The sequence below is a fragment of the Rhinopithecus bieti genome, unplaced genomic scaffold, assembly GCF_001698545.2.
Source record: "Rhinopithecus bieti isolate Rb0 unplaced genomic scaffold, ASM169854v2 scaffold_9997, whole genome shotgun sequence".
Classification (NCBI taxonomy): domain Eukaryota; kingdom Metazoa; phylum Chordata; class Mammalia; order Primates; family Cercopithecidae; genus Rhinopithecus; species Rhinopithecus bieti.
The window spans coordinates 1,798,748-1,809,849 of NW_016806398.1; the positions used below are offsets into that span (position 1 = coordinate 1,798,748).

Sequence of the window (11,102 nt, forward strand, 5' to 3'; positions counted from 1 at the left end):
ACAGTGGGTCTCACATGTGTGGTCACTGTCTACTCTCCTATTTCCCTGTCTAGACTAAGTCTCTAAAGGACAAGGACGCCTGTCTTATTCACTTTTTTTTTTTTTTTTTTTTTTCATTTTGTTTTTGATACAGAGTCTCACAATGTTGCCCAGGCTAGACTTGAACTCCGGGGCTCAAGCTCTCCTCCCACCTCAGCCTCCCGAGTAGCTGAGATCACAGGCATGTGCCACCATGCTGGGCTTATTCACTCTTACATTTCCAGCCCCCGGCAGGCACATAGGAAGTGTCCAGTATATTTTTATAAGATGAATTAATATTACCTGGTATTATGGGACTCTGGACTTTAAAAAGTGTCTTCCCAAAGCCTTAATTCCCCTGCTCTGACTTTTTCCAGAATTGCTCCAAGATAATCCTTGGTCCTTCCTCTTCATCCTCTCCAATCTGCTGCCACTGTTGGGAGAATGCCTTTTTCATGGGGCCAGGCCCCCAGCTCACCATGGGCAACGACTAAAGGTCAAAGTGTCAAGCTGCCCTGGGGTTGCCTGGGGAGAAGGGCAGGGCCAACCTTTCTGGCATGACTTGCTCCCTTGAAGCAAATGGCAATAGCATGAGCCCTGGAGAGAAATAAAAGGCAGCTTTGTTTAATTAGACAAATGGAGAATACTGAGGCTCAGGGAAGGCAGGTACTTCCATCCTGGGCAGCGTCTGGGTTCATAATTCTTCAATAGTATTTCCCACACCCACCAGAGACATGCTTTCTAGGAAATTGGCCAGATACATTAGGGAAGAGCTGTCCCCTGCATCCCAGTCTTGACAATCCAGAAAGCATACCTGTATATCAAAGGCTCTGAGAAATCCTGCAATAAACAAGTTGACTGTACTTTCTGTCATTCAGCAGTTCCCAAATTGAGAACTCATTTTTTCTGTGAATGCCTTCTCAGAAGAGACTACCCCTTGCCTTCCTGTGTTCCTGTAACCCCACTAATTTCTGTTCCATCTCCTTCCAGTCCCCTCTCTTCCTGGCCCTTGTCTGGCACCTGCCCTCACTCCTTGAGTCCTTCATCGGATTATGTCGCATACCAAACTTCCTAGGAAGTTAGGAAGTTTCCCAAACTGATAAAGAAAGGCAAGGTGGGGAAGAGAAAGTACAAAAACCACACATGTCCTTCTCGGTCGATTTCCCTGGCTACAGCTATACCAAAGTGACTACTCTGCAGAGAATTAGAGGATAAATCCTTATAATCCCCGAAAGTCAGGAGAAAGAAGTCTCACAGGAGACATGGAATCAGAATCTTCTCTTCAATTAAGCTTCCTAACACCATGGCTTCCAACTTGAGGACGTTAGCCCTGAAGGCCGATTACAAAAGTATTCCGCCTCCATTCATTCTCCCTGACAAATGCAGCGGACCCTCTTGGAAATGGATTCTGTGTGCACTTGACTCATAAACTTGCCAAGTATAGAGCATGTCGGAGTGGGAGAAGGCCATTTAAGATCATCTAGGAGTCACATTCTAGTCCTCTCTCTCCCTTCTTTGCAAAGATGGGTAACTGAGGCCCAGAGAGGGAAAGTTACTTGCCCAAAGCCACACAATGCTTCAAGTCTATGACTTAACAGATAGTCCTTTTCATTTGACTTGTCTCCTTGGAGCAGAAATTGGAGATTTGCAGGGACTTCCTACTTGCCAGAGACCGGAGCTCCAGCCTTCACCAGCAGGAACAGAGATGCAACCCAGGGAGCCAACGAGTCATCTAAGTCAGCTCCAGGCCTGGAAAGTTGGCTCTCAGAGGGAGGCCCTGCCAATTCTTTTGCTCCCGTTCCAATCCTGTTTAGGCTACTGCTAATCATGTTTAGTGCCTGTGCTGCCTCAGGGCTTTGCTCTTCCAGACTTCTGTTTTCACCACTTGCCTTGTGGGCCTTGGCTCTGCGAACCCAGGGCTCCAGAATGTCGGGAAGACCAGAGCACAGAGGCCAGGGTGGCCAGGAGGCAGCCGAAATGGGAGCTGCGAGGAAACATCGCACGGAAACATCGTCTGGCCACACAGCCCTCCAAGCAGGAAACCCAGGTGTTCCTATGCCCTGCAAAAGGCCCTCTGCCAGTGCACCAAATGGGGCTACTCCTGGGTAACTACACTGCCAGAACCGGCAGCCTGCTTGGATAGTTTTCTTCCATCCTTATTAACTGGAAACCCACAGGATCTTGGAAACCCACACCAGCTTCAACTGTCACTGAGGGCTCTGAGCTGAGACCCAGGCCACAGAAATGCACAGGGAAAGTGTCCCTATGGACACTAGGCTTGGCTGTTCACATATGGGGTAAAAGCTGAAAAGGGAGCTAACTGGAACTACAGCGCAGCAAGTCGGATGGACCTGTCCCAACTGCCTCCATGGACTGGCCAGACCCCTTGTGCCCAGATGGCTATGCCTGGGCTTTCTTCACAGCTTCCACGTCCTCCATGGAAACACAGACAGGTCATCATCTGGACAGGATGCAGCCCAGAACTTTCCCATTGACTCACACACCCATTCAACATGAAGGGAATAATACAAATACCAGCTGCTGTTTATTGAACACTTATTACATGCCAGGCCCTGTTCTAAGCCCTTTACAAGCATGGTCCTGTTCATCTTCACAAAACCCAGCCAGCTGGGAACAAGGTGCCAGTTTTGTGGAAGAGAAGAACAAGCAGCAGAGTGGCTCACCCAAGCTCGTGTAGCAGAGTTAGGATTCAAACTCGAGCCTGCCTGATGGCAAGCCTCGTGGCCCTCCTGTGGTGCCACCTGCCTCCCACGAACATGATTCCGTGTCTCACTGCTGTCCCCTACCACCAGTGGATATGGTACTCTGCATAGCCAAGCCAGGCATGTGGGTGTCAAGAGGGTCCCTGGACTGAGATGGAGGAGAGAAAATGCCAACAAAGAACAGGGGGAGTGTGCTCAGAAAGGAACAGAGACCACCAGGAGGCTGCTGGCTGCTGGGGGTCCGCAGGGCCGGTGGAGGCACAGGAGAGGGAGAATTTTCTGAGTACGGGGAGGAAACAGAAAGAAGCAGTGGCCAGGGATGTGTCCATGGACAGGACATGGAGTTTGGTCTGGCCAGAAGGGTCCAGGGGCAGAGGCATGCTGGAAAGCAGAGGCATGATGGAGCCAGAGGGCACGTGATGGAAGATGACATGATGGCAAGGGAGGCAGGCAGGCAGGAGAAGGCAGAGACTGGGCCTCTGAGCAGTGTGGCAGCCCACTTGCCCAAAGCTGGAGCCCCATCATGGGGTGCTCGCCTGGCACCACTTTTCTGCCCAACTGCTGGCATCTACCCTGGCGCAGGGTCTTCTGGAGAAAATGAGTCAGCAGTGTGCTCATTGGTGCCGTGTGTGTGTGTGTGTGTGTGTGTGTGTGTGTGTGTGTTGCGGTGAGGGGGTGCGGGGCTGGGGAATCACAACCAGCCAGCTTTTCCAAGACATGGGGAAGACAGGAGGGGTGTCATCCCTCGGATTCCAGCTCAGAGGGGGCAGGGCCCAGCTACAGCCCTGACAGCCTCTGGGGAGTGTCCTGGTGTCCTTGGGGGCAGGATGGAAAGAGAGGAGCGCCGTCCACAGGCCCCGAGGGACTGCTTGCATGCTGCTGGCTCCCACACACACCCACACGCTGCGCCGGCTCTAGCACAGGCTCACTCTCTCTTACAAATCCTACTCCACACGCTGGGAATCCCAGTCTCTGGGCCCCAGCTCCGCGCAGCCGCTCCTGGGAGAGTCCCTGCCCCTCTCCGGCCCTGTCTCCCCATCTGTACACTGAGAAGTTCCGCACAGTGATCGCCCAGGGCCCTTTCTGCTCTGACATGCTGGCTCTCACTTTTTCTCGCTTACACACGTGAAAGGGACAGGAACCGAGAAGCAGGAAACAGACACACAGACTCAGGCCGACTCACACATACACGCGGAGATTTCCAGAAACGCGGGGACGTGCAGAGCCACACAGACACGGAGACAGGAGCAGAACCCGAGACCTGGTGACCTAGAAACTTGCGGACAATTTCACAAGAACAGATAGAAACGGAGACGTACAGGCTTGGGACCTGCAGACACCGAGACACCGGAACACACCGAGACGGCCCCAAACGGAGACCCTCCCTCCTCCCCCAGGCATCCAAAAAGCCCCCCTCCGCACCCCGCCGGCCGCTCCAGGCGCCACCACTCACCCCACCCCGACCCCCCGGGCTGGCTCTGCCCCGCCCCAACGGGATCGGGCAACCGGGCCAGGCGCGGCAGGGCGGGCAGCGCTCGCCAACTCTCGCCCGGCCGGGGGCGCAGCCCCTATTAACCCTTGACGTCCCGCCTCGCGGGGGCGCAGGAAGGGACAGGAAGCTTACGTTCCGCTGGAAGCGACCGCGTGGCGGGGAACCCCGGCCCTCCCCGAGATTGGAGCAGCAGGAAGCTGGGGAAGGGGCGTACCCGAGCTCGTACTCACCCCCCGTGCGCCGCCGCCGCCGTCGCTGTGCCTCGGGCCCCCCGCGCCGATCCCGCTCCCATGGCAGGCCCCTACTTCATGCTCCCGAACCCGGGGGGCAAGTGTGGGCGCGCCCCATGGGGCCGCCAGCCCCTCGCCCCGCCGCGCCAGGGCCGGCTCAGAGCGCGCGGCACCCGCGCCCCCAGCGCAGCCCCGCGCCCAGGGGCGCCCGAGCAGGCAAGCAGCGCGGCTGGGGCCCTGCGGGCGCCCGCGCCAGGCCCATGGTCCCAGGAGTCCGGGCGCCGCGCTCGCCCCTGCCTCGCTCCTTTTCTGCTTCCACCAAAAAGGAAGAAGAAGCAAGAAAAAGAGAGAGCGAGATGATCAAACTTTTGGAGGCGGGCTGCTGGCGGTCCCCGGAGGCAGAGCAAGGCCGGGTGAGGGCGCGCGGAGGGCGGTGGAAGCTGCCTCCCCGCCGGCCTGGGGGAGGAGAGGAAAAGGAAGGATTTGGGGGAAATGAAGGCGATTTAAAGTCTCGGCCCGCGGTGTCTCTCCACCTTCCCTCCTCCCCGCGCCGGGCCGCCCTCTGCTGCCCCTGCTGCCCCTGCCGGCAGCAGCCAAGGATACAGCCTTAGCTTGCCCACTACAGCCCCGCGGGGACACCCGCCCCCCTCCCCCTTCTATAGATGGGGAAACAGATTCACAGAGAGGCAGGGGCTGCCCAGGGCTTCACGGTGATTTGATCACCGTTCTGAGATTAGAAACTTCTGACTGGTGAGGCTGGGGGTCCTACAATGGGGGGTTGGGGTAGAGGGAGAAGGGCCAAATTCTACTCCTGGAAGAAACCCACAGTTTCAGGGACAGAGCTAGGACCAGGACTTGGTGTCCAGACTCCCACGACAACCAGTATCCTGACCTCCACCGCCCACCAAAAGTTTGCGCTTCCAGACTCGGAGCGCCCTGGAGAACACACAGAGTGGGCTTGTTAAAGGTTTGCCACCCTCTCTCTCCCTTCTGTCAGAAATTGGAATCTAACCGCACCCCCGCCCCCTCACACACCTCCCCAGAATCGACAAAAACTCCCTGGGATCCCATACTGGAGCTAAGAGCTGCACACCTTGGCCCTCGGGCAAATTCTCACATCCACAACCCCAGTCCGGCCCTGGGACCACAGCTCCCTCCGCCTCTACCTCCTCTTGCCACTCGTTCACGAGCAAAGTTACACTTATACGCCAGTGCACACACAGACTTCCACACGTATCCACGCTTTCCCCAAACTCAGACACACGCTCACACCCGGTCACATGCAGGGACAGCCACGCACCCTTCCTAGGTTCACACGAAATGCATCCTCAGGTATCTGGGCTCAGGCGCACGCTGATACTCTACACTCGCAGACGCATGCACATAGATGCTTACACAGGCACAAACGCACACCATCCTGGCCATATCGTCCCCACACGTGTACACACCCCAGGTGCACACACGCGCGCACACCCTCACTTGCACACAGATCTCCGAGAGTGCCTACCGCACACGTGCACACACGCATTTACTCCTCACGCGTGTACCCACTTCCCCATACGCGCACACCTTTACGCGCGCACACACACAGGCACAGAACACTTCCCAGCGCTCCAGGAGCCCCCAAGCACTTACTGGGTTCCTAAGTGCGAGGCTGGCCGGTCGGTCCTTCCTCCGGCGCCTAACGGCATTTGTATTCATGGGTCCCCGCAGCCGTGGGCGCGGGGGCGGGGGGGCGAGGTCCCCTTCCCTAAACGGGGCGCGGGCGCGCGGAGCGCAGGGGTACCGGGAGGGGCATGGGCGCGCGGGACTGCGCCGCCGGCCCGGTCCGCCTGCGCTCGAACTTCGGCCGCTCTGCGTCCACGGGCTCCAGCGCGGGCTCCGAGAGCTGGGGGCGGCTCATAGGTGCTGGGGCCGCGGCGCCCGCCGGGCCTTTTGAAGTCTCCGCTGGGGGCGGGGAGGGGGCGCTGAAGGCGGCCTTTTAAACCCTGGCTGCAAGCGGGCTCGGTCGAGCAAGGTGTCTGGTTTCAACAAACTTTAGGAAAAGTCCCAAGCCGAGAGAGGGAAGGTAGGGGGGTGGGGGGAGCTGCATAGCTGTGCGCTGCTTCCTGCAGAGGGCAGAGCACCCATGGCTGCCAGGAGGGAGGCCCGTTGTGGGACTGGGGAACTGGCAGGCTGCTGGCCGGCGCGTGGAACCACCCCCGCCACCCCCACACCCCCAGTGTTGAACCAGAGTTCTTAACTTCCATGTGCACGAACCCCAGGGAGTGCGAGAACACCCCCAAACTATGCACAAATTGAGCATGTTTGTGCATTCTTCACGGGAGAGGGGCCATGGACTTTCCTCCGGTTTTCAAAAGTCCACGGCCCCCTAAGGTTGAGAACTCTCTCTCCAATCATAACTGATGTTTTTTTAGTTGCATACTTGGCACCATGCAGACCCTGTCTTTATTTACATTTTAGATATTTTGTTCAATGTGGGGTTTTAAATTAATTTTGATACTTTTAAAAGTATTGCATTAAAATATTATCTTGATACTTAGGGGTTCAGGGGCGCTGCTTTGGGCAATTTACCTCCGCTGCTGAGTTTTCTTGGCATCTCCTGGTATGCTGCGTCTCTGCCTGTGCCACACCCCAGTCCAGACCCGGACCCACACAGTGCTGGGGTTTAAGGGAGGCCTGCTTTTTTCTCTCCATTTACAACTGGGAAAGCTGACATAAACTGGTAGGTGGTGGAGGTGGGATTTGAACCCACGTAACCTAACTCCAAACTTCTGCATCTTGTCAGGAGGATCCAAATCTTAGTCCTTAAGGGGTTCTGTGCAGATCCTCACCAGCCTCCCCAGCTTCAGATCCGGCCTCCTGAGCTCCATTCTCTCTGATTCCTGCACCCAGGCTCAGGTAAGCTTGGCTACTTTGATGCTTTCTCCATACTGTTTCCTCCCAGGTTCTCCCTCTGCCCCTTTTCTGCCTGTACACAACCTCGTTGTTCTTCTAGGTGCAGCCCAGAGCTCATCCGACTCTGATGAGCTGCTCTGCCCTACACCCGGATTGCAGCACACATCACATGGCGCTGTCATTGTCAGATCCATTTCTGTGTCCCCGCACCCAGCCTGACACATGGAGCCTGGGATATGATAGATGCTCAAACCATTGGCAATTTAAATAAGTTATTTGTTTTAACTCCTACAGTATGCAAACCCCTGTACAAGACTCTGGGGGAAAAGGGTCTGCCACTGTGAGGGCAGGGACAAAAATTTCCACATGGTCCTGCCTTCCGGTCATGCACGCATTTGTAATGTGGGTAGGAGACATGCACAGCAACTTGGGGTAGGGAAGAGAGTCTGAATGGGAGACATCAGACATCACTATGTCATGGAGAATCCCCTGCGACTGCATAAAGATAAGATAATATAAGGAGAATGTGATAAATGCCATCAAAGAGATGTAGATCAATTGAATTGTGAAGCTGATTAAGGGATGGAAAGAAACACAGGAAGGCTCCCAGGAGGAGGTGGTGGCATTTGGATCCTAAAGGACATGGTGGATAAATGTGCAACCACGGAGGAGAAGGACATCTCCAGTGAAATAATTACAAAAAGGGCAGGAGGATAGAGGTGGATTTCAGGCAGATTTTGAAGGAGGATTGAGGAGGTGGGGCTCAGTGAGAAACTAGGGAAACTATCCAGTTCTCCCCACTGTATTGTGTGGGTGATGCCAACACAACTCACTGTCCACAAAGCCATTTCCAGGCAATAGGCTGCATTTCCTGAAGGGTCAGGCAGGCAGCAGGTCAGTGGCTAAGCACCAAGGCCTTTCCAAATTTCACTCACAAATCTGAATAGGCAAGGCTTAGTGCCAGGGAACACTGCCTGCTTCACACAGGGCAGCCCAAAAGACCGTGAGAATGCCGTGAGAACCCAAAATGATTGAGGGCATCCCCTCTCAGAGCCTCACTCTGCCCATCTGTAAAATAGGTGCATCAAACATGATGATCTGTGTGGGTCCTTTGAGCTTGGAGGCATGAGACTGTTATTCAACAAGAAATCCAATTCTGTATGTGAATATTGAGGGCTAATTGCATTTTGCTAGGTGGGGAGGGAAATGAGGCTCAAGGCCTTCCAGGAGCTCATGGGCAGCTGGGAAGAGGAGGCATGGACACTGGGGAGAATTCCAAGGAAGGGGCTTGTATCCTGCCTCTGCTGTCTCCCCACACCCAGTCTTCCTGCCAGGCAGGTTCCTGGCACAGAGACAGTGACTGGGCATGAACAGTTCTGATGGACGTTGAATCTGGAAGACACCAAGCCATTACACACCCTGCAAAGGGGACAGGGCACTCAACAAACAGCCCTAAGGGGCCCATCTCTATGGGGCAGAAGCCAGTAAGCCTGGGAACCAGGTGGACAGGGGCTGCCAGGCCTCTGTAGATGCCTCAGGATGGGAATTCCTGGCCTGGTGGGGACTTTCAGGAACTAGACAGTTTGCTCCCTGCTCAAGGAGCTCAGCCATGGACCCATCGGTCTCTGGGGCACATCTGCCTTAGGAGAAGCTGTTGGTTGCAATAACTTTAATGGTGGGCACAGAGTAGATGCTCAGGAAATGTTTATGAATGAACCACTCTAGATGAAGTCTTTTTTTTTTTTTGGTAGAGTCAGGGTCTCACTTTGTTGCCCAGGCTGGTCTTGAACTCCTGGGCTCAAGCGATCCTCCAGCCTCAGCCTCCCAAAGTGCTGGGATTACAGGCACGAGCCACCGCACCTGGCCCCACAGGAAGTCTTAACCTGCAGGACAGAGGTTGCATACTGCCCCAAGTATCGATCCACATCCATTTAACCACCAAGCTGCTTCTGAAGATCCACTGTGCACCAGGCTGGGTTTTCTGCTCTAGAAGTGCTATGGTCTGAGGAAGGAGGCCAGCAAAGAGAAAGACAGACAAAAAAATGCAGATCAGGAAGTCCTGCCTCAAATCAAGCCTGTTTAAGTCATACTGCAGAGCTTGGAGGAGAACTAGGGTCCTCCCACTAGGAAAAGAACTAGAGTCCTCCAGTCTTTCCGATACCCTGCACTGCTGTGGGCATACCAGGCTGGGTCTTTCTTTCATTTGGGGGCCCCACCCTGCATGTAGCAAAGGATACGCACACAATACATGTCTACCCATGGAGTCATTCTTTTCCTGGTAGGGAGATGCTGTCATGCTTCAGGCCCTGAGCTGGCCACTGGCAAATACAAGCTGTGGTCCCTGCTGGATGGGGCTGCCATGTTTAGCTTCTGACAACAACACAAAGCACAATGCCTGGCACACAGAAGGTTCTCCACAAGTGCCGAGTGAATGATGGAATGAAGGCCTGAATGAAAACATGAAAGAAAGTAAATTCAGCAGATTGGACCAGGTTAACTCCCCTGGCCACCTCCTTCCTCTCCTCCATGATGACCCTCACCCACCAACAGATATTTGTTGGGTACGTGCAGACCCAATGCATAAAGGAAGACCCGATTTTAGGTGCTGTAGATAGATATACTGAAGAACATACACACAAAGCACCTCTCTTAACAGAGGAACAGGAAATGCACAAATCTTTTCTATGACGTCAGGTTGTCATGAGTGCTATGAAGACCTCTAAGCAGGGAGTGGAGTGGGAGAATGATGAGTGGGCCATTTTATTTAAATAGGAGCTATTTTATTTAAATATCACCTTCTCTGAGGAGGTGATGTTTAAGCAGGAAAGAAAGAATGGAGGGAAAGAAATGAGCGAGTGAGTCACATTCAGCGGAAGAACCAAGGGAAAGCAGGAATGGGTCCCCACTGACTTTTCATTCCTGTAATTCCTTGGTTAAATGTAGACCATACATTCCCTGAGGGCAGGGGCTGCTCTGCCCTGCTCATGGCTGTATTCCTAGCACCCAGGACACAGCATTTTGGTAAAATGAATTGAACTGAATTCCAGGCTGGAGAGTGAGGCAGATTCTAATAGTGTCTCCCTCTCCCACTCCAGGCAATGCGGGCCCATTTCTCTCCCCAAGGCAGGTGGCTGGAGCCAGTGCTGGCTGTCCTCACGGCCCACTGCTCTCTTAGGGCCTGGGCTCTGCCTGCAGGACTACGTCACTCTGGCCTGGTGGCTGCCAAAATTCCAAACACAATCACTCTACCAGAAGGAATAAGGGCAGAGGTCAAACAAGCTCCCAGGCCACCACTGGGAGGGCAGCACCTTCTAGGCACATGGTCCCACCATCTGGGCCCTTCTGCCTCTTCCCCTCTCTGGGTTTATTTCCCAAGGGCTAGGCCAAGTGGCAAACGGCTGTGAGATCCAAAGCCCACTTATGGTGGCCAACACCGACCCGGATGTGGGGCCCCATGAGACATTTCAGACCTGGAAGAACCTAAGGAGCTGCCTAGCCCAAATTCCTCATTTTACAGGTGGGGAAACTGAGTCTCAGAGACAGCGTTCATAATTTTCTCAAAGTCACACAAAGTTAATGGTGGGGCTGGTGTGAAGAAGCAGGGCCCCCCACCTTTGTGTCTAACCGCAGAGGGTCAAACCTGTCTCTCCAACCTTCAGTACAGTTAGTCATCCTTGGAAGAATTAGATCCATTTTCCAGATATGAGCACTGTGGCAAGTTAAGGTCTCTGGCCTCTGCCA

At 54.5% G+C, this 11,102-nt stretch overlaps 1 protein-coding gene across 3 annotated transcripts in view; it reads right to left on the reverse strand.

Annotated features, from left to right (window-relative positions):
- COL27A1 (collagen type XXVII alpha 1 chain) overlaps window positions 1–6,243 on the reverse strand; it is a 161,273-nt gene extending 155,030 nt beyond the window's left edge. For 2 of the 3 annotated variants that reach the window (XM_017875935.1, XM_017875933.1), the window contains exon 1: window positions 4,464–5,011. In XM_017875935.1, coding sequence (XP_017731424.1) covers window positions 4,464–4,525 — 62 coding nt within the window. In that variant the 5' untranslated portion in view covers window positions 4,526–5,011. Of the gene's footprint in view, window positions 1–4,463; window positions 5,012–6,098 lie in introns of those variants that run through there. The other variant, XM_017875934.1, reaches the window with a different exon arrangement.
- Window positions 6,244–11,102: the final 4,859 nt, after the last annotated feature.